We start from the raw sequence: 22,545 nt of genomic DNA, 5'->3' as shown, positions 1-22,545 counted from the left end.
CAGTCAAGAGTAGCATTTGTACATTTAAACTTAACGTCAATGAATCAGAAGTCAGTATTCAACAAAACACTTTATTCTTAAATGTAAGACATTTGCAATACATACAGTTGAAGTCAGAAGTTTACATACACTTAGGTTGGAGTCATTAAAAATTGTTTTTCAACCACTCCACAAATTTCTTGTTAACAAACTATAGTTTTGGCAAGTCGGTTAGGACATTTACCTTGTGCATGGCACAAGTCATTTTCCCAACAATTGTTTACAGACAGATTATTTCACATATAATTCACTGTATCACAATTCCAGTGGGCCAGAAGTTTACATACACTAAGTTGACTGTGCCTTTAAACAGCTTGGAAAATTCCCGAAAATTATGTCATGGCTTTAGAAGCTTCTGATAGGCTAATTGACATAATTTGAGTCAATTGGAGGTGGAACTGTGGATGGATTTCAAGGCCTACCTTCAAACTCAGTGCCTCTTTGCTTGACATCATGGGAAAATCAAAAGAAATCAGCCAAGACCTCAGCCAAGAATTGTAGACCTTCACAAGTCTGGTTCATTCTTGGAAGCAATTTCCAAACGCCTGAAGGTACCACGTTCATCTGTACAAACAATAGTATGCAAGTATAAACACCATGGGACCACGCAGCCATCATACCGCTCAGGAAGGAGACGTGTACTTTGGTGCGAAAAGTGCAAATCAATCCCAGAACAACAGCAAAGGACCTTGTGAAGATGCTGGAGGAAACAGGTACAAAAGTATCTATATCCACAGTAAAACGAGTCCTATATCAACATAACCTGAAAGACCGCTCAGCAAGGAAGAAGCCACTGCTCAAAAACCGCCATAAAAAAGCCAGACTACGGTTTGCAACTGCACATGGGGACAAAGATCGTACTTTTTGGAGAAATGCCCTCTGATCTGATGAAATAAAAATAGAACTGTTTGGCCATAATGACCAGTGTTATGTTTGGAGGAAAAAGGGGGAGGCTTGCAAGCCGAAGAACACCATCCCAACCGTGAGGCACGGGGGTGGCAATATCATATTGTGTGGGTGCTTTGCTGCAGGAGGGACTGGTGCACTTCACAAAATATATGGCATCATGAGGATGGAAAATTAAGTGGATATATTGAAGCAACATCTCAAGACATCAGTCAGGAAGTTAAAGCTTGGTCGCAAATGGGTCTTCCAAATGGACAATGACCCCAAGCATACTTCCAAAGTTGTGGCAAAATGGCTAAGGACACAAAGATAAGGTATTGGAGTGGCCATCACAAAGCCCTGACCTCAATCCTATAGAACATTTGTGGGCAGAACTGAAAAAGCATGTGCGAGCTAGGAGGCCTACAAACCTGACTCAGTTACACCAGCTCTGTCAGGAGGAATGGGCCAAAATTCACCCAACTTATTGTGGGAAGCTTGTGGAAGGATACCCAAAACATTTGACCCAAGTTAAACAATTTAAAGGCAATGCTACCAAATACTAATTGAGTGTATGTAAACTTCTGACCCACTGGGAATGTGATGAAAGAAATAAAAGCTGAAATAAATCATTCTTTCTACTATTATTCTGACATTTCACATGTTTTAAATAAAGTGGTGATCCTAACTGACCTAAAACAGGGAATTGTTACTAGGATTAAATGTCAGGAATTGTGAAAAATTGTGAAAACAATTTAAATGTATTTGGCTAAGGTGTATGTAAACATCCGCCTTCAACTGTACATCAACATTCTGATGATAATAAAATAAAATTGTGGTCTGAAATTAAATATTGGCCTCTGTTCACTTTAATACATGTACATAAAAAAGCTCAATATTGCAATTCAATACATCTAACAATGACATGGAGGATTTTGTGAAACTGGCATCAAACATATCAAAAACACTGATGATAAAATAAAATTGTGGCCTCTGTGAAATGACATTTTGACATCCTTTAAAAGTAAATTTAAAAAACAATATTGCAATACAATACATCTTGGTTTTAAAGAGTTTACTGTGCAGTTTTTAGAGTCACAGGAAACAGTTTGGGACAATAAACAAACTTGAATCATCACAACTGTAAGACATCTGTATATCAAATGCTTTGTGACAGAAAAGCTCTCTAATGTCCACTACATAAGGTCCCTCTGTTGTACACCCAACTCTACAGTGGCGTGCCGTGGGCCTGGGGCCTAGGCCTTCAGTGAGGTACTACACAGTCCCACCCGAATTAATCCACCTCTTATTACCATCATTATGCCATGGCTCTAGACACTATACATTTAGACAGAAACGCAGTATAACCAGGCGTTGCGTCACCTTGAAATTGACAAATTGACATTTTTGGGTAAACAGTGTTTAACAGACAACTCAAGTTTGCAAAGCCAGTGTGGCTCCAAACACCAAATCGATCACTTGCAAATAATAGGCATTCCCAGCAGTACAGTTTGCAGTGCTTCTCGGAGCCTGTGAGCAATTGACAGCGCTCGTAGTTGAAACTTTGAAAGTGGCGAGCGAACGAACCTTTCCCGCCTGTGACAGGCTTTGTGGCGTCGGGCGACCTCTCCTTACAATGTCTAACTTTTCTTGAAAAGTTCGTCTTGAGAATGGCGTTATAATTATATCCTCGACCAAATCGATATCTTCTCCTCCTTCCGCCATTGTGGGTTGAAAAAACAGCTTAGTAGAACGCGAATTAATTCGTTTATCAAATTCAGTTTCCTAGATCTGCATAGACCTGCCCATAGGACCTGCCTCTCAATATTGGTAATCCAATCAAAAGACGTGGACGCACTACGCCTGCTAGCTGGCTCCTGTGTAACACTGGAGCCAGCCAGCAGGCGTATAATAGCCAACTCTAAAGCTGATTGGTTGACACAAAATTTTAATTTCCATTCACTTTAAGCTACAAGCGCCCGCACTGTTGATTCTGAAGGCCTGAGGGCAGATTTTAGACCCCTGGCAACACATGATGGCTGAATATGATTGGATAAAAGATCTAACATAAAGACCAGCCCTCCAAATCTCAACCTGGGGCTGGAAGCAGTGCAACCAAGAGGAAATCTATGAAATGAAGAGTATAACTCTTACTCTGGGGAATAATTTAATACATATTTGTGGGAAAATATATTTAAAAAAATATATATATTCTGATGATGTTTAGGCCAGCAGAGAAGGCCTTGCAGGCCCTGACGGCCCACCACTGCAACTCTATATGCATTAAAATGTTCATCAAGACATATTGTTTGTAGGGCAAAAGTATCCAACAGTAGCCTCTCATCTTTAACAACAACATGGTGGATTTTCTGAAAAACTGGCATCTCACAATGACAAACAACTAAACCTGAACAATGCATATTTCCATGGTGTTTGGCCCATTTAACATTTAAAACCGTGGTGTCAATTGGTACCTGAAGAGTCTCAGCCATCTTACAGCCACAGTCCACCACATTTAAAGATAACATTTTACCTGGACCGATCATGACTCTGTTGGTGTCAAATGTCTGCCAACTGTATGCTATTTGACTTTGGTGTTTTTTTGTCAATGTTTTAGTTACATTTTTGAAGCTTTTTAAAGCTTTTTAATATTTTTTTAAAGAAAGTATGCCTTGCTTCATAGTGCATGCACCAGCTATGCAAAACTGGTCCAATTGTAAGCATACATGTGGGGTAATGCATCATAAAATGATGCTTTGGTAGCAACCTCTTTTTTTGGAAACCATTGCTTGAATAACCTGTGTTGTTCTGCGATTAAGTGTTGTAATACCCTTTGATATCATAGGAGAAAATACAATGTTTACTATCTGAAGCAACAGCAACAGTAAATACCAGTGTAGATCATTTGGGCGTGCATACTGTCCATAAACCACTAAAAGTGGTATAACTTAATGTTACTGTAGCTAGCTAGCTAATTAGCTCTAGCTAGATGCTCACATTAGCATCTGACTATGCAAATCGTGCAGTAACAGTAAGCCTACACTACAGTGCTAGCTAGCTGTAATGTTGCTCAACAGTTTTAATTTGCACACAAAGTTAACCAATAACAGGGAACTTACCTGGAATTCTAATTATGTTTAGAAATGATGAAATTCTGTGGTTCTGTGAATGACTACTGATGTTTGGCGGATCCACGCTCTCGATCTGTCCACTCTTTCCATTCACGAGACACTTGCAAATGGACAATGGTGGCAAACTCTAAATTTAACCAAAATTAGTGGCCGTGGTCATGCTGTTTCACTCCAATAGAATTGTATCTGTATTTTTGCTCTCACTCTAGCGGCCGCTGGTAATAATTACACTCTAAAATGATTTCATTTCACTACTTGAGAGGAAAATCATTTTTACTCCAGAATAAACACAAAACGTTCTACATAGAAGGAAAGGTGCTAAGAGTGTCTTGTGATCTGCCAATTGATATAGACATGACTATATTGAAGTGTCTTGTGATCTGCCAATTGATATAGACATGACTATATTGAAGTGTCTTGTGATCTGCCAATTGATATAGACATGACTATATTGAAGTGTCTTGTGATCTGCCAATTGATATAGACATGACTATATTGAAGTGTCTTATGATCTGCCAATTGATATAGACATGACTATATTGAAGTGTCTTGTGATCTGCCAATTGATATAGACATGACTATATTGAAGTGTCTTGTGATCTGCCAATTGATATAGACATGACTATATTGAAGTGGCTTGGGGGAAGGAGACTAGTGTGGCCAAATTCATCTCTCAAACAGGACAGCCCCCCCCTCGTTATACCTGCACAGACTGGTTTCTTCAGAAAGGTTTGATTTTAACCATCAATCCAGTGTCATCGCACACACTTCTGAGGTACATGCACACGCACACACACACGCATGTGCAATCGTGTGCAAACACACACAGACACACGCACGCACACGCACACGCGCACGCACACGCCCACGCACACACACACACACACACAAGCAATCAGGGACCTTAGATGTTGTCTGATGCACTGCATCTGGAACTGATTGGCTGTCTATTTACAGAGCAGCAACCCAGAGAAATCCATTTAATCCAGATGCTTCATGTTTGGCCAACTGTGCTCTGAAGTCATTAAATGTTTGCTCTTGATTTTACTGTAAGATACTCAAATAGTCAAAGTAGCCTTTCCTCCACCTCCACATTGCCTCAAACTATTTAAAAAATGTATAATCTAATTTAGGCACTGACATGTAACCGGTGTGAAATAGCTAGCTAGCTAGTTAGTGGTGCGCGCTAGTGGCATTTCAATCAGTGACAACACTCTCTCTGAGACCTTGAAGTAGTTGTTTCCCTTGCTCTGCAGTGGTCCATGGTACTAATGTAAAGGCTTTTGTGGAGCGATAGGTAACGATGCTTCGTCTGAGGCAATTGTTGATGTGTTCATAGGATCCCTATTTTCGAGCCCAGGTTGGGGTGAGGAGAGTGACGGAAGCAACACTGTTACACATGCATGAGCAGGGTTGGGTAGGTTACTTTCTAAATGTAATGCGTTACAGTGACTAGTTACCTGTCCAAAATTGTAATCAGTAATGTAACTTTTGGATTACCCAAACTCAGTAATGTAATCTGATTACATTCCGTTACTTTTTGGTTACTTTCCCCTTAAGCGGCATTAGAAGAAGCCAAAAATGTATGTTACCAATTGATCGACATCTATTGCAGGATAAATCAATGTTAAAGTTTACATAGCTGGCCATATATGGATGTTCAATTTTACTTTATGGGTTGGTTATGTAGGCTTCTTCTAACCCATCACTTTCTACTACATATAATAATACGATTCAATTATATTTTTACATTAAAAATCAAAGTCTATCAGAAATCCAGTCATTCCAATAAATGTTATGCCCCTTGATCTTCAAGAATAGGACTTGGAAATATGGAAGTATAGATTAGCCAAATTGTTTCATCTGAGCATGACCCCAAAATGAAAGACTTATTAGCCAGCCCTACTCTGTTGTTTATGATTTTATTGTCATGGAGGACTGATCGGGCTCATTGATTTGAGTTGAAAGATAAATTCTTCGCTCATGGAATTGCATGCTTTGAGCACTACTGGAAAGTGCAATTTACATGGGAAAAATGAATACCATATGCTGCATTTGCTATAGGCCTATTGTTTACCTTTTTGTTGGTGACACTTTGATATCTTGATAATATGCAGATGTTTAAATGGCAAATCCACAGATGAAACAACAACAAAACGGTTGCCCCGCCTCTGTTTTGGTAAAAAGCTAAGGGATGGGCCTGGAGAAATGTAACCACTCTCAGATTAATAGACAGAGCTATGGACACAAGGACTGGTCATCCATGATATCAAAATGATTGATATCAAAATGACTGACCATCCATGATATCCATGTTATGAGGCTATACAGTGTTGGTTTACATTTACAATGTTTACAAACATTGGAGTTAAACAATCTTATATTTTGAGTTCTCATGGAGTGTGACAGTTAAATTAAGCTCACGAGGCATGTATAAGTTATACTCTTCAAGAATAAATGGATATATATACATATACATACAATTTATAAGTCTAAAAATGGATGTAGCAACTACAGATTGTCCCTTTAAGTCTATTAAAGGTGTACAAGGTTGAGCATGTGTCCATTAGGCCTATGGATTTTTTTGATTAGCATGAATTGGATTGAGCAATAAAAGCCCCACTTTTATTCCATAGGCTTGGATCCGCACTATGCAGCTGTTGCAAGACCACATTTTTCACCGGCTGTCCACTGGTTTAAAAAAAAAAAGATTGATAGGCAGCTTAAAATTCTTGAATTCAACCATTATTGTGTTCAAATACACATATAGATTTGTGAACAGCCATCCACAACAACCACAATCCATAAGGAGCAAATAGCTAAATGAGAGAGGTGCAGTGTGATTTACATCAATGCACTATATAGATATCAATAATACGTGATATCTGTATCGCCCTAGACTACACCACTGCTGTCATCTTTACCTCCAAGCATTTATTCAAGTTGGATAATGTTTGGATGCCGACAGCAGTCGCACCATTGGAAGACATAGCTTGGACTGTAGACTACAGAAGCCCATTCCTGCTCTTTTCCCACAATCCATCAAACACATTTGGTGTGCCATCATAGTGGTCTCTGATTTGTGGTCAGACTCGCTCAGGTAGAACAAACTTAAACTCGCTCCTTTTTTCAATGCTGATTTGAATGTCATTGAAAAAACCGAAGTGTTAAAGATTAGGTTTTTTCGCAAAAACATCCTTTCTGAATTTAAAAACAATACTTGAAGTAATCATGTTGTTTTTCAGATGTATCTGTACATGTAATCCTTTACTCCCCAAACCTGAGCATGAGCATGAGTAGTGCAAAATAATCTGTTATCATGTAAGAAAAATGTACAAATGAAGGCTAGGATGTCACAGGATGCTATGTTTAAATTCGATCTAACCACATTTCAGTTGAATCTGTTGTCAACACAACTTGATCTGATAAACAGCAACTTTCTGTGTTCCAACAGTTGATCTGTCCATGTTTGTGTTGAAGGAGATAGACTAGAGAAACGTTCCAACATGGAAGGGACACAGGGCCTCCTGGCCATCTTCACCATAGCTACATGTTTTCTGGTTAACGGAGCACAAAAAACAGGTAAGCATGTTTGTCTATTGACATCTGAATCATTCCAGAATGCAGACCGCAGTCCAGAATGGCATAAACAGAGAAGCATTGAAGAAATACCACACAAATACAAAATTATGACCAACTCTTTGGGGCTTTAGACTGCTGAGCAGTTATAAGAAATGTGTTTTTATAAAAGCACGATAAAAATAATATTTGATTAATAGATTGATTTATTGATTAATTGCTTTCATTGCTCATCCCATGAGCAAAAATCCTTGTGGTTTAGACACTTGTACGGAATTCCATTGGCTGACGACTGTTTTCTTCCCCTCCCAGTCTGCAAGGAAGAGGCCGTGGCCGACATCGTCTTCCTGGTGGACGGTTCATGGAGCATCGGCTCAGAGAACTTCAAACAGATTCGCCAGTTCTTGTACACGCTGGTCAACAGCTTTGACGTGGCCCCCGACCATGTGCGCATCGGGCTGGTCCAGTACAGCAACACGCCGCGCACCGAGTTCCTCCTCAACACCTTCCAGGACAAACAGGACATCCTGCAGTACATTAACAACCTGCGTTATATGGGCGGTGAAACCAACACGGGCCTGGGCCTGGACTTCCTGCTGAACGAGCTCTTTGTTGACCGCGCAGGGAGCCGGGTGAATGAGAACGTGCCCCAGATCGCCGTGGTGATCACTGACGGTGAATCAATGGACAATGTGGGGCTGCATGCCCTTAAGCTGAAGAAGCAGGGCGTCACGCTGTACGCCATCGGGATCAAAGAAGCAGACGAAGATCAGCTGAAGGAGATTGCCACTACACCTCACAACCAGCACGTGTACAGCGTGTCGGACTTTGCTGCGCTGCAGGGGATCTCCCAGAGCCTCATCCAGGTGCTGTGTACTACCGTAGATGAGGCAAAGAGACCAATATCCAAAGTGGTACAAGGTACTATAACAGTGTATTTATTGCTTCCATTTGAAAAATATTCTTTATAAATAAATTACATGATTATTTTCCTTAATCTCCAGAGTGCCTCAACGCCACAGTGGCTGACATTGTGTTCCTTGTGGATGGCTCCACCAGCATCAGCCCAACAAACTTCCAGGAGGTTCGGAAGTTTCTCCACAGCTTCATCGAGGGGCTGGATATCGGAGCGGACAAGGTTCGCGTAGGACTGGCCCAGTTCAGTAATGAGATCCAGAAGCAATTCCATTTGGGGGAACATACGGACCAAAGGGCCCTACTGGAGCAAGTGGACAGGCTTCCACAGCTCGGGGGAGGCACAGCCACCGGCAAAGCCATTACTGTCCTTCGGGAAGAGTTTTTCACCAAGGCCAACGGGAGCCGCGCTGATCAGAGGGTGCCTCAGATTGCTGTGGTGCTCACCGACGGGGAGTCTGCGGACGACGTAGAGCTGCCAGCCAAGGCGCTAAGGAAGCAAGGGGTCATTGTGTTTGCTATTGGAGTTGGGGCAGCCAACATCAACGAGCTGAAGGATATTGCTAACAGGCCCCACAAGCATTTCCTGGTCAACATAGAAAGTTTCCAGGCCCTACAAACACTTTCTCAGGGTCTGCTGCAGACTGTCTGTGTCTCCATGGAGAACCAGAGGATGGGTAAGGGACTTTTATACTTTTATAAGGAAACATACTGTATGTTGTAACAAATTATGAATGTTGAACTTGCAAAGTATGTAATCCAAGTGACTTGCCTTAGTTGTACCATGGGATACCATTCTAAGCAAAAGTATGCAACCTTGAGAGGCAGACATTGGTTACGGCCGCTTGTGCCAACATTAAAGTCAACATTAAAAGGACAATTTCTAAAAATGAAAATAAAATATGACATACATTCACACTGTTGTCATAACAATTATTCTTTATTTTTTCAGCTCTAATCCCAAAGTTCTCTGATATCTTCTTCCTGGTGGACAGCAATATGATGCAGGCAGACTTCCAGCTGGTCAGAACCCTTCTGATGCGACTGGTCAACCAGCTCAACCCGAGCACTAAAACGATGCGTCTGGGTCTGGCCCAGTTTGCCCAGGACACCAAGGTGGAGTTCTTACTGAACACCCACAACACCAAGGAAGAGTACTTGGCAGCTCTCAGGAAATTCAGGCTGCCGCTGCGTCCCAACAGGTCTCGTCACCTGGGCGATGCCCTGGAATACGCCCGTGCACACTTCTTCACTACAGCGTCTGGTGGCCGTAATGAACAAGGCTACCGGCAGTTTCTAGTCACGGTGACAGGGGGGGATTCGAAGGATAACGTGATGAAGGTGGCACGTACTATCAAATCTGAAGGGACAACCATTGTGTCTATCGGGTTGGGTGAATCTACACTTCCAGAGCTAAAGTTAATGGCCACCTCGCCATTCTTTTACCAGACTACACCCATCGCCTCTGTGCTAAAGACTGTCTTTGAGACTGAAGAGGTGGTCACTGTGACTGACGGTAAGGGCATTTGTGGTTTTTTGCTGAATTAAATGAATATCTGATCTCTTGTGAAATAATTGCTCATTATACATAAAGGATAACAGATTGCTGTTGACTAACAATTTCCTCTCTATTGCAGATTGCAGTGAAGCTTCACTGGCTGACATTGTGTTTATAGTTGATGAGTCTTCGAGCAATAGAACTGCAAACTTCCAGCTGGTTCGTGGATTCATCCACAAGATAGTGGACGGCCTAGATATGGACTTCAACAGGGTGAGGGTGGGCATTGTCCTCTATAGCAACAAGGCCATGGCCCAGGTCTACCTCAACTCCTTCCAAGAAAAAACAAATATCCTTCAGTTCATCAAGATCCTGCCCTACCGTCGTGGTCTCACATACACTGGCGAGGCCCTGGAGTATGCCAGGGAGAAGATGTTTATCAAGGAGAGGGGCAGCCGGAAAGAACAGGGGGTGCAGCAGGTGGCGATAGTCATCACCGGAAAGTCCCAGGACAACGTAACTTCTCATGCCGCTGCACTGCGCAGAGCTGGTGTCACTGTCTACGCAGTGGGGATCAAGGATGCTGACGAGAACGAGCTGAGACAGATTGCTTCAGATCCCCCTAACAAGCACGTATTGCATGTGGACAGCTTTGCCAAGCTCAAGACCCTGGAGAAGAGCCTGAAGAAGAGCGTGTGCTACAACATCCTGAAAAAAGCAGTCAAAGACAACGCAAGGACATACACTGCCAAGCAAAGTGAGATCAAAATGACTGTACCAATGCTTCTTGTTGTTTAATTTGTAGAGGAATGTTGATACAGATGTGATGTGGTCTCCGAGATGACACTAGTGCTTTCTTTTCTCTTTTGATTCTAGGCTGTTTGCAGACAGATGAAGCAGACATGTTCTTCCTGATCGACCACTCAGGGAGTATTGAATATCCAGACTTTGCTGACATGAAGACATTTATTAAAGAATTCATACACACATTCCACATCGGACCGCATCATGTCCGCGTGGGTGTGGTAAAGTTCAATGATACACCAGCTCTTGAGTTTGATTTGACAACCTACCCTGACAAACCTTCAGTGGAGAAAGCAGTGGATGGTATCATCCAAATTGGAGGCGGGACATATACCGGATTAGCGCTGACCTCTATGGGTCCCCACTTTGATCGGGCTAAGGCCACCCGTAGTAACAAAGTTCGCGAGTACCTCATTGTCATCACAGACGGAGGGTCTCAAGACAACGTGAAGGATCAAGCAGCAAAGCTGAGGGCGCAGGGCATCACCATATATGCCATTGGGGTGAATCTAGCTAACGATACACAGCTGCTGGAGATTGCTGGCAGCCAAGAGAAGAAGTTCTTTGTCAACAACTTTGACGCTCTGAAACCAATAAAAAATGACATCATCACAGATATCTGCTCCCCTGATAGTAAGTGCATCTCTATTGTTTTTAAGTGTTACATCTTATTTATTTTCTGATTTCAGTAAAAATATGAAACACCTTGTCTCTTGCCAGGGATTGATTATGAGCACACATTGAGTTATAACAACAGCTAAATTAATATTTGTTCTCTTTTCACAGTTTGCAAGGACATGAAGGGGGACGTCCTCTTCTTGATCGACAGCTCAGGTAGTATCAACAACCCAGACTTCCAGAAGATGAAGGTCTTCATGCAATCCATCATCAACAAATCTGACATAGGCCTGGATAAAGTGCACGTGGGCATCATACAGTTCAGCACCAGCCAACAGGTGATCTTCCCTCTCAACAAGCATAACGATAAGGAAGGTATGTTGCAGGATTTACAAACGATGCAACAGATAGGCGGGGGCACACTCACCGGCGAAGCCCTGTCCTACACCTCGCAGTTCTTTGACCCACCGAAAGGAGGGCGCACTAACGTGAAGCAGTTCCTGATTGTCGTAACCGATGGTGAGGCACAGGATGAGGTAACGTCTGCTGCCAAGAAACTTCAAGACAAGCGTGTGATCATCTACGCTATTGGGGTGGTCAATGCCAACAATACACAGTTACTGGAGATCAGTGGCGCACAGGAGAGGGTCTACTCCGAGAGGGACTTTGATGCACTCAAGGCTTTGGATAGCCAACTGGCATTGGCAATCTGTGATCCGGAGAGAGGTGAGTGCCACTTGGTTCATGAAACATTACTTAAAAGCAACAATGAGTTCACATTTCTTAGATTTTGACATTGATATTTTCCTCTATCTCTTCTTCTCTTCCACCAGAGTGTGTGAGGACGGAGATCGCAGACATTATTTTCTTGGTGGACGGCTCCACCAGCATCAGCTCAGATAATTTTGACATAATGAAAAACTTCATGATGTCCGTGGTCAATGAAACCTCTGTTGGGGAGAAGCAGACACGCTATGGTCTGATTGTCTTTTCAGACGACCCCGAGTCTAAATTCACACTCAACGAATACAAATCTAAGAGAGACGTCAATAGTGCCATCACAAAGCTTAGAGAGCCCAGTGGAGACACCTACACTGGCAAGGCACTCAAGTATTCCTTGGGTTATTTTGGTGCACAGTACGGCGGGCGAAAGGCCCTAAATGTTCCCCAGTGGTTGATGGTGATCACAGATGGTGAGGCTACTGACCCCTATAGCCTAGCTGGGCCAGCCAAGGAGCTACGGGACAATGGGATCATAGTATATAGCATCGGAGTGGATGGAGCAAATAAGCAAGAGCTTGAGCTCATGGCAGGGGACACGAATAAGGTTTTCTTTGTGGATGACTTCCATGAACTAGACACACTGCACAAAAATATTTCCTTTGAATTCTGCCAAACCAGCAAACCAGGTAAGACAGAATCCAACTGTCAAAACATCTAAGCTGAAAGTATAAAGCCTTGTAGCATAAGCATGTTGAAATGAGATGGTTCAACATGATCTGACGTCTTCTCTTCTCCTCTTAGTCTGTGAAAAAACGCAGGGGGATCTGGTCTTGTTGATTGACAGCTCAGGGAGCATCAGCACCACCGACTTCACTATCATGAAGAAGTTTGCCACAGACCTTGTTTCCAGCTTCAACATTGCAGAGCAGTACTTCCGGGTGGGAGTCGCCCAGTTCAGCAGTGATCCTAAAAAGGAGTTCTTCTTGAATGAGTATTACACAGAAGCAGAGGTGGACAACCAGATAAACAATATGATGCAGATTAGGTACACAACGAACATCGGAAAGGCCCTGGACTACGTCCGTACAGAGTACTTCCAACCAGCTAGAGGGAGCCGTATCAATGCCAAGGTCTCTCAGAACCTGGTTGTGATCACTGACGGACGTTCAGATGATTATGTTGTGCATGCAGCAGAGGAGCTCAAGGCCATGAACATTGAGGTGTTTGCCATCGGTATAGGGAAAGACCACAAACCTGTCGAGCTTGGGCAAATCACTCTCAACCCGGAAAGGGTCTTCTCTGTGCAGGACTTTGCCAGCCTGGACAAGATCAAGAAGAAGGTGGTGGATACTATATGCTCCTCCAAGGTACCAGACACTCAAGCGGGTGAGTAAACAGTATGCACATTTTATTTCCTCTGTCTCTCCTAACTCAATGTAAATCCCTCGTCAAAGAATGCTTGTTAGTGTTTGAAAAACAGGCTATTTTACATTGTCTCTCATATTATCCTTGAGTAAATCTAACACATAAAGCTTTTGGACTTCATTTGGATGATAAGTAATAATGAGTGTGTCTGTGTCCAATAGGCTGCACCATAGACATCGCCATGGGGTTCGATATTACACGCAGGGCCACTGCCCAGGGGCTCTTCGATGGCCAAGCCCAGCTACAGGCCTTCCTGCCACAGATTATCCGCTATGTGTCCAACCTGAAGGGCCTGTGTTGCGTGGCGGGAGATGGTTCCATTGAGACTAACATTGGCTTCCGCGTGGTGGAGCAGAACGGAAAGGTTCTCTACGACTACAACTTCGAGAAGTACGACGAGAAAATTGTGGAGAAGGTTATGGCCCTGCAGACCTCCCAGACAACATACTTCAACTCCTTCCTCCTGCACTCCTTCCGCGATAAGTTCCAGAAATCTAATGCTGGTGTGAAGGTGGGCCCAAACATTAGGTCTCCTGTGTGGTTAATCCCAGACTCCAAAATCTTTCATTTCTTAACATATTTTGTTGGTTATATCACATTGTAATAACAATGCCACAACTACTTTGTCCTTTAGGTGCTGGTGATCTTCTCAGACGGACTCGATGATGACGTGATGAAACTGGAGCAAGAGTCGGAACTTCTCCGCACTAAAGGTTAAAGAACCAGGGGCAACCCACAGAAACGGACAAATTTAAGAACATTCATGAGACAAAAATTAACATTAAAATCGGTTGTACTTTTATCTCTGTCTTCCATGTCACATTTCAGGAAAAGGTATCAACGCCCTGCTTACAGTCGCCTTAGAAGGGGTCCAAAATGCCAACCTTCTTCAGATGGTGGAGTTTGGGCGAGGATTCGGCTACAAGCAGCCGCTCAACATTGGCATGCACAATTTGGGAAACACCCTGTTGACACAAATAGTAAGTCATTTTGTGACAACAGAATCAGAACAACCCTTTTAGTTGTATCTCCCTGTGTTGTAGTAATACTGTATGTCACTTAGATTGGCTAAGACTCTTTGGACTGACATGTAAGTCCTTTATGTCTCTATCTACAGTAATTCCATTTCCAGTCATATTCCCAGCTGTAGGGATAGAGAAGTATTTCTGATATGTCTGAGTATTTTGGGTCATACTGTACAATGACAAATGTTTTGTTTAGAAAAGGGGATTATGTGACGTTGTTGAAGAATGTCAGAAATGACAGAAAGGAATTGTGTTCTTGTTTCGGCATGTCAGGATGGAAGTATCAAAACTAGAACTCTGGGGTCATGGGAAATGGGATATAGTACCCCATGAAATAGAGTCGTCACTTGCTAGAAATGTACTTAGCAACAGGAGCCACTGGAGACAAGAAAAACAGAGCAGTGACATTATTGGTTGTTTTTAGATTGGCTTTTGAGATGAGTACCTCCAAAGGTGTCTCCAATTATGAGGGTATGTCAACAATTGGATTTCATAACACATTGTCTCATTCTCTCTCTCTTTCTCTCCCACTCTCTGCTTCTCCCCCTCTTTCTGCCCCCTCTCCCTTTCCCCCTTCAGGACACAGTGGCTGAGAGGGAGTGCTGCAATGTGATGTGTAAGTGCACCGGACATGAGGGTATCCGTGGCAACAGAGGACGCCCAGGCACAAAGGTGAGGCCCTCTGAGCCTTCTTTATAAAATGATACAGTGTTTAAGATGTGACGTGACACAGTAATTGAACACTGTTAAAATACTGTAAAGAAGATGTGGGTCTATGTACTTCCTCAGTCCTCCCTTTGCCAGTTTCAGTTTCAGTTTCCTCATTTGCTCTTCGTTTCTCTCCTTACAGAGTCAGACAGGACTGAAAGGACACCCTGGCTTCCCTGGCGAGGAGGGGGGAATTGTAAGTGTGTGTTTTCAGGGAGGGAAGAATAATTCTCAGTGTGGTATTCAGACATCTGACAAATCAAAACATATGAATCGTGGATGGTGGGCAAGGTCTACAAGTCAGTCTAATAACCTGTGACCTTTGACCTTCAAGCCAATGACCCTTGTCCTTGCTCTCTGATTTCCCACAGGGCGAGAGAGGTCCACCAGGTCCCACTGGCCCACCGGGACTACAGGGCTGTCCTGGGAGGAGAGGCCTCAAGGTGAGCAGATGGACTACTGACCAACCACAAATCTATGTTTATAGACCGTCTGGTCTGGAATGTTTCCCATTGGATGTCTTCCCGACATCTGCTTTTAGATCACAGGTTACCATGACCCGGGGGCAGTTACCTGTCCAAAATAATCCCATCTAATCTGACCTCTGAACCATGACACAGAGCAGTTACCTGTCTAAATAATAACATCTAACCTGATCTCTGACTGTTTTTTTACAGGGCTCAAGAGGCTACAGAGGGGACAGGGTAAGTGTATGAAGCTGTTGATACCACATTCACACAGCTAAATGTAGTGTACAGTAGAAACCTTTCTATGTGCAGTATACTAGGTATTTTGTCTTAACCGATGGAAAACCAGGTTCACCATGGTGCTTTATTTTTTTCATTGTGTGGATGTAAACGTCTGCTGTTGTTGAGTGTGTTGTGAATCAGTGTGCACATTACCATGGCAGGGTGATGATGGAGACCATGGCCTTGATGGGGTTGACGGTGAACAGGGTCTGATTGGAACAGCTGGATCTGCAGGAGAGAGAGGAAACCCAGGAAGACCAGTAAACACATTTTCTCATATTCTACATATATTTTGCCAATATACTACTCCTAGGTCACTGATATACTACTTCTATGTCATTAATATACTACTCCTATGTCACCAATATCCTACTCCTATGTCACCAATATCCTACTCCTATGTCACCAATATACTACTCCTATGTCATCAAAATACTACTGGTATGTCACCAATATACTACTCCTATGTCCCCAATATCCTACTCTTACTCGATTCTCTTCTCTAATGTCTAACCTTTTGATGGTGGGTTCTCTTGCAGGGCAACAGCGGCCTCATAGGAGAGCCAGGAGTGAAGGGGCAGCGTGGACTTAGAGGTGACCCTGTAAGTCACATAAACTATGGACGCCATTTAACAGTGCAAATGATTTACGATGTTTCAGGGACCAGTATCTGCTGGTTTTAGGTTTTCCTTTCAATTAAGATCTAGATAACCAGATGAGGGGAGTTCCTCACTAATTAGTGACCTTAATTCATCAATCAAGTACAAAAAAACCTGCAGAGACTAGAAATGAGTTTGGAATGAGTTTTACAGTTGTGGTTTAGACTATAACGAACACAGTGTTTCAATATCTTATTTTCTAACTGCTACTAAAAGTTAGTCTCTGGTCTTTTAGGGAGACTCTGGAGTGGACAGCGTTGTCGCGGGTCCCAAAGGAGGAAGGGGAAACCCAGGACTACCGGTATGTAGCTTGTAGTTGGCCACTGTCAATGTACTGATCTAAGAATCAGAATCGCTTATTCACCAAATTCATTTGCAAGTACCAGATCATTTTGACCGGCTCTTTCTAGTGAGTAAAGCAGGATTATGCACTTTACTGTCCTGGAGGGTGACAACACTGCTGTTATTCTCATCCTCTCTCTCCCTCAAACACACTCCTTTTCACACTGACAGGGAGACCCAGGAGAAGAGGGCAGTCGAGCAGAAAGTGGAATCGTCGGAAACCCAGTGAGCGAAGTTTCATTTCTGCTAAGCTGTCCTTGTTCTGTTACACTGATGTTGTCTCACGTTTTTGGTCAATTGTCACGTGATGATTATGTCCTGTGTCCTGCTTTGTAGGGTCCTCAAGGAAGAAGAGGTCTCCCTGGTCTAAATGTACAGTAGGCAGCATTATCAACAAAGCTACTTCATAAATAACAGTCCCTAGGATTACTATCTATATTTACTGTATGTACCCATTAGTATGTTCTTTGTGTTTGTGTGTGTGTGTATGTTTGCCTGTGTGTGTGTGTGTCTAGGGAACACCAGGGGATCCAGGAGATGTAGGCCTCCAAGGAATTCCTGGCCCTTCTGGACCACAGGTAAGTAATATATACCCATTCCCCTCATCCACAACTCCACAGTAATGCTACTACTGATGCACTTCTGTAGCATTTGGAACAGTCCCCCCAATAGCACAGATACTGTTGCTGAACATGTTTCTCTCCTGTGTGCATAGGGTATAAGAGGAGACTTGGGCCAGCCCGGAGCCAGGGGCCTGCAGGGTTTACCTGGACCTCAGGTCAGTTTTCTTACCGTTCTACTTCCATCCCATCTGACCACATTGAGGATGCCTGATACATAAATCCTACTGTTATGCGATGTTGACATGTAATGATGGCGTATGAATGGCTTTTCCCTCAGGGCACACCTGGAGCTATGGGTGGCAAAGGATCAACAGGAAGACGAGGGATGAATGGACAGAAGGTGCGTTGCCTTTGTTAGCAATTGATGTTATTCTTCAATAACACAAACTCCAAAGCAAATCAGGGGGAGAAAAATGTGTTTATTTGAGAAGGATAAATCAAGATGTTATGCTGGGAGGTAGATGTTCAGATGTTCAGTCTCCCCTGTCCTCAGCTTTTACCCACTGAACAAAGGAACAGGGTGCCATTTATAACCCCCCACCCTAGCCTGGGGTTGACCAATCAGAAGTCTCCTGTCCTCAGCTTTTCCCCCTGAACAAAGGAACAGGATGCCATTTATAACCCCCCATCCTAGCCTAGGGTTGACCAATCAGAAGTTCTTGCAGTACAACTTGGCCAATGGCCAAATAAGCAGTATCCTGCCCCAGACTTCATGTACAGAACGTAGCAAACGTAACACACGTCACTCTGAGTTCAGGAGTGACATTCCACAGATTCTAAACAGATGCTGAACTGAAACCCAACTCCTATTTACAATTCCCTATTGACCATTAGGACTTTTACTACTCTCGTCCTCTCAAACCCTCAAACTCCGCATTGTGTATTTATCTTCAAAATATTATTATACCTTTGACCTACAGTTATATAATACATTACAATACAAAACATTAGCCATCTTGGTAGGACAATTTGTTACCAGGGCTGCAGAGCAACTGAAACATATTACATAGAGACACATAAAAAGTAGACATAAAAAAATGCCTGTAAAATAATGTTTTATAGCCCTTCTTCCAACCCAATACTGTGTGGTTTCCTCACAGGGCCAACCTGGGGACCCCGGAGACAACGGAGCGCTTGGAACACTTGGGCCAAGAGGGATGCCGGTAAGGTGTTGCCTTGTCATTACACACTTTACCTGCATGCACACACACATATGCTGGACACACACTGCAAGACTGTATGTGTTTGTAAGGTCATGTAAGAATGGGATGTGTTTTCTTTAATACAGGGTCTTGATGGCAGTGACGGCCATGGACCTCCCGGACCCCAGGGAATGAAGGTAAGGTACACTTACTCAGTACTCAGATCAACAGCTGCTGCCCATAGACATCATAGTAGTTGATGAGGTTTTCCACTTTGGAAAATATTGTTAATGTACTTAGTAGATTATAAAATAAAATGTCTCTTTTCATCTAGATGAAGGTCGACTGACCGAAAGCTCAGCTACATGAAATAAATGTGCATCTGACTGGAAGTGTTCAGAGACTTTTTCCAGCACCTTCACTAATCAGATCTGGTTGTGTGCTAGATTCTGCCTATTATCTTTTCATTCAAATGAAAGGATTTTAATATACAGTAGATTTGTATTACAGACATGTTTGATGGACACTAATAAATAATTCCTTGTGTTTTGTGTTTACTTTAAAGGGAGAGCCTGGTTTCCATGGTTACCCTGGATTACAGGTCAGTTATTGATATAAAATCTCCCCTTTCAGAATGGATAAGAGAACAAGGCTGGAATCCAATCATGACACATTGCATTCTGAAGCTCACAAAAAGTAAACAATCCCTTTTTTCTGTTTGTCATCTTCAGGGTGAAAGTGGTGATTTTGGAGTCAAAGGAGGTCCAGGCCCCAAAGGAAACCGAGGCAGAGGGGTGAGACTCACACACACTATCGCTAGAAGACCCTAGAGCGCCCTGTTGCACATGCATTGCTGCAATTGTTAAGTCAATACCGCTAAGTTTTTAGTGCCCAGAACGGTCACACTTTATTTGGATAATCCCAGTGTATAAAACATTGACACCTGCGTTTTCCGTGACATAGACTGACCAGGTGAATCCAGGTGAAAGCTATGATCCTGTATTGATGTCACTTGTTAAATCCACTTCAATCAGTGAAAATGAAGGGGAGGAGACAGGTTGAAGAAGGATTTTTAAGCCTCGGGACATGGATTGTGTATGTGTGCCATTCAGAGGGTGAATGGGCAAGACAAAATATGTAATTGCCTTTGGACAGGGTATGGTAATATGTGCTAGGCGCACCGGTTTGTGTCAAGAACTGCAATGCTGCTGGGTTTTTCAAGCTCAACAGTTTCCTGTGTGTATCAAGAATGGTCCACTTCCCAAAGGACATCCAGCCTACTTGACACAACTGTGGGAAGCATTGGAGTCAACATGGGCCAGCATCCCTGTGGAACGCTTTGGAGACCTTGTAGTGTCCATGCCCCGACGAATGGAGGCTGTTCTGAGGGCGAAAGGGGGTGCAACTCAATAGTAGCAAGCTGTCCTTAATGTTTTGTACACTCAGTGTAGATGCTCTACAGATGGTCATACTATTAACAAAATATCTGTTGATAAGCAACTGCTTGTTAAGGTTACAGTTGGGCTAGGGTTAGGTTTTGATTTAGGGCTAGGGTTAGGTTTTGATTTAGGGTTAGGTTTTGATTTAGGGTTAGGGTAAGGGTTAGTTTTAGAATAAGGGTTAGTTTTAGAATAAGGGTTAGGGTAAGGGTTAGTTTTAGAATAAGGGTTAGGGTAAGGGTTAGTTTTAGAATAAGGGTTAGGGTAAGGGTTAGTTTTAGAATAAGGGTAAGGGTTAGTTTTAGAATAAGGGTTAGGGTAAGGGTTAGTTTTAGAATAAGGGTTAGGGCAATGGTTAGTTTTAGAATAAGGGTTAGGGTAAGGGTTATTTTTAGAATAAGGGTAAGGGTTAGTTTTAGAATAAGGGTTAGGGTAAGGGTTAGTTTTAGAATAAGGGTTAGGGTAAGGGTAAGTTTTAGAATAAGGGTTAGGGTAAGGGCTAATTTTAGAATAAGGGTTAGGGTAAGGGTAAGGGTTAGTTTTAGAATAAGGGTAAGGGCTAATTTTAGAATAAGGGTTAGGGTAAGGGTTATTTTTAGAATAAGGGTTAGGGTAAGGGTTAGTTTTAGAATAAGGGTAAGGGTAAGGGCTAGTTTTAGGGTAAGGGTAAGGGTTAGTTTTAGAATAAGGGTAAGGGTAAGGGCTAATTTTAGAATAAGGGTTAGGGTAAGGGTTAGTTTTAGAATAAGGGTAAGGGCTAATTTTAGAATTAGGGTAAGGGTTATTTTTAGAATAAGGGTTAGGGTAAGGGTTAGTTTTAGAATAAGGGTAAGGGTAAGGGCTAGTTTTAGGGTAAGGGTAAGGGCTAGTTTTAGAGTAAGGGTAAGGGCTAGTTTTAGAATAAGGGTTAGGGTTAAGGGTTAGTTTTAGAATAAGGGTTAGGGTAAGGGTTAGTTTTAGAATAAGGGTTAGGGTAAGGGTTAGTTTTAGAATAAGGGTAAGGGTAAGGGCTAGTTTTAGAATAAGGGTAAGGGTAAGGGTTAGTTTTAGAATAAGGGTTAGGGTAAGGGTTAGTTTTAGAATAAGGGTTAGGGTTAGGGTAAGGGTTAGTTTTAGAATAAGGGTTAGGGTAAGGGTTAGTTTTAGAATAAGGGTAAGGGTAAGGGCTAGTTTTAGAATAAGGGTTAGGGTTAGGGTAAGGGTTAGTTTTAGAATAAGGGTTAGGGTAAGGGTTAAGGGTTAGTTTTAGAATAAGGGTAAGGGTAAGGGCTAGTTTTAGAATAAGGGTTAGGGTAAGGGTTAAGGGTTAGTTTTAGAATAAGGGTAAGGGCTAGGGTTAGTGGATAGTTAGTTGATATGTTGTTGACAGTTATTGAACATCTACAAACTATCTACTAGGGACTAAAGTGTCACCCTCCAGAACTGTATATACTCACACATAGACACTCTGATTCAAGCATAGAGATTCTAACACCACTGCTTATATTCTCAGGTGGTGTACTTCAAACCTTGTGATTTTCGCTTGGGCCACAGGTACTAATATGTGTTGACATGTATAAAATCTTCTGTTAAAATGGCCATATGTTACGATGTGATTGAACCAGGGGAACTCGGGCAGATCGGGTGAGTCAGGAGATCCCGGATCCATTGGACCACTGGGACACACTGTTAGTATATCATTTGCGTTTTTGGATCTATAAAAGGAACTTTACGAATCCCATGTATTAGTTGTTTTATTATTCTTATTTGTTTCAAGTGAATAATAATAGTAGTTGTAGTTTTGGTTGTTTTTACAGTAGAAGTATTGGTAAGATATTCACTGTTTACATGTGGATTTATGACTAATTCTCTATTTCTATCTAGGGCTCTAGAGGCAGACCAGGAGAGAGAGCCATGTCTGTATGTGTATTCTGTCTGATCTTTGTTCCAATTTCACTCTAAAACATTTTCTATAGAGAATCTTGAGAGCTATTTAACATGTTATTTTATTTGTCTCCCTAGGAATGCCAGCTGACCACCTATATCCGTGATAACTGTGGTAAGCTCTTGGTATTCCTACTCTATATTTTTTGTAAGAAAAATATCCATTGTGTTAATTGCTTTATTGCTGGTAAGGTCATGTTTTCATAAGCAAAGATGAATTCATTCCTAATTTTGTCTCTAAACTATGATATTTTTCTCCCCCAAACAGCATGCTCTCAAGGTATGTCTCCATTAACCCTTCATCGTCCAAATAAATTC

The 22,545-nt window shown here is 42.4% G+C and overlaps 1 protein-coding gene across 2 annotated transcripts in view; it reads left to right on the top strand.

Annotated features, from left to right (window-relative positions):
• LOC139573167 (collagen alpha-6(VI) chain-like) overlaps positions 1-22,545 on the top strand; it is a 36,468-nt gene that overhangs the window by 8,217 nt on the left and 5,706 nt on the right. Inside the window, exons 2-33 of one of the 2 annotated variants that reach the window (XM_071396332.1) lie at positions 7,536-7,637; positions 7,947-8,555; positions 8,639-9,226; positions 9,502-10,065; positions 10,187-10,804; positions 10,924-11,484; positions 11,638-12,195; positions 12,303-12,878; positions 12,994-13,578; positions 13,779-14,128; positions 14,252-14,330; positions 14,446-14,597; positions 15,222-15,314; positions 15,493-15,546; positions 15,722-15,793; positions 16,028-16,054; positions 16,261-16,359; positions 16,639-16,701; positions 16,994-17,059; positions 17,272-17,325; positions 17,437-17,472; positions 17,616-17,678; positions 17,816-17,878; positions 18,001-18,063; positions 18,824-18,886; positions 19,012-19,062; positions 19,431-19,466; positions 19,597-19,659; positions 21,909-21,971; positions 22,168-22,203; positions 22,306-22,342; positions 22,496-22,507. In XM_071396332.1, coding sequence (XP_071252433.1) covers positions 7,562-7,637; positions 7,947-8,555; positions 8,639-9,226; positions 9,502-10,065; positions 10,187-10,804; positions 10,924-11,484; positions 11,638-12,195; positions 12,303-12,878; positions 12,994-13,578; positions 13,779-14,128; positions 14,252-14,330; positions 14,446-14,597; positions 15,222-15,314; positions 15,493-15,546; positions 15,722-15,793; positions 16,028-16,054; positions 16,261-16,359; positions 16,639-16,701; positions 16,994-17,059; positions 17,272-17,325; positions 17,437-17,472; positions 17,616-17,678; positions 17,816-17,878; positions 18,001-18,063; positions 18,824-18,886; positions 19,012-19,062; positions 19,431-19,466; positions 19,597-19,659; positions 21,909-21,971; positions 22,168-22,203; positions 22,306-22,342; positions 22,496-22,507 — 6,430 coding nt within the window. In that variant the 5' untranslated portion in view covers positions 7,536-7,561. Of the gene's footprint in view, positions 1-7,509; positions 7,638-7,946; positions 8,556-8,638; positions 9,227-9,501; positions 10,066-10,186; positions 10,805-10,923; positions 11,485-11,637; positions 12,196-12,302; positions 12,879-12,993; positions 13,579-13,778; positions 14,129-14,251; positions 14,331-14,445; positions 14,598-15,221; positions 15,315-15,492; positions 15,547-15,721; positions 15,794-16,027; positions 16,055-16,260; positions 16,360-16,638; positions 16,702-16,993; positions 17,060-17,271; positions 17,326-17,436; positions 17,473-17,615; positions 17,679-17,815; positions 17,879-18,000; positions 18,064-18,823; positions 18,887-19,011; positions 19,063-19,430; positions 19,467-19,596; positions 19,660-21,908; positions 21,972-22,167; positions 22,204-22,305; positions 22,343-22,495; positions 22,508-22,545 lie in introns of both variants that reach the window. The other variant, XM_071396331.1, reaches the window with a different exon arrangement.

This window comes from Salvelinus alpinus, chromosome 4 (genome assembly GCF_045679555.1).
Source record: "Salvelinus alpinus chromosome 4, SLU_Salpinus.1, whole genome shotgun sequence".
In the NCBI taxonomy this organism is placed as follows: Eukaryota; Metazoa; Chordata; class Actinopteri; order Salmoniformes; family Salmonidae; genus Salvelinus; species Salvelinus alpinus.
Note: the sequence above shows the minus strand (reverse complement) of the source record. Positions and strands in the feature narration are given on the sequence as shown.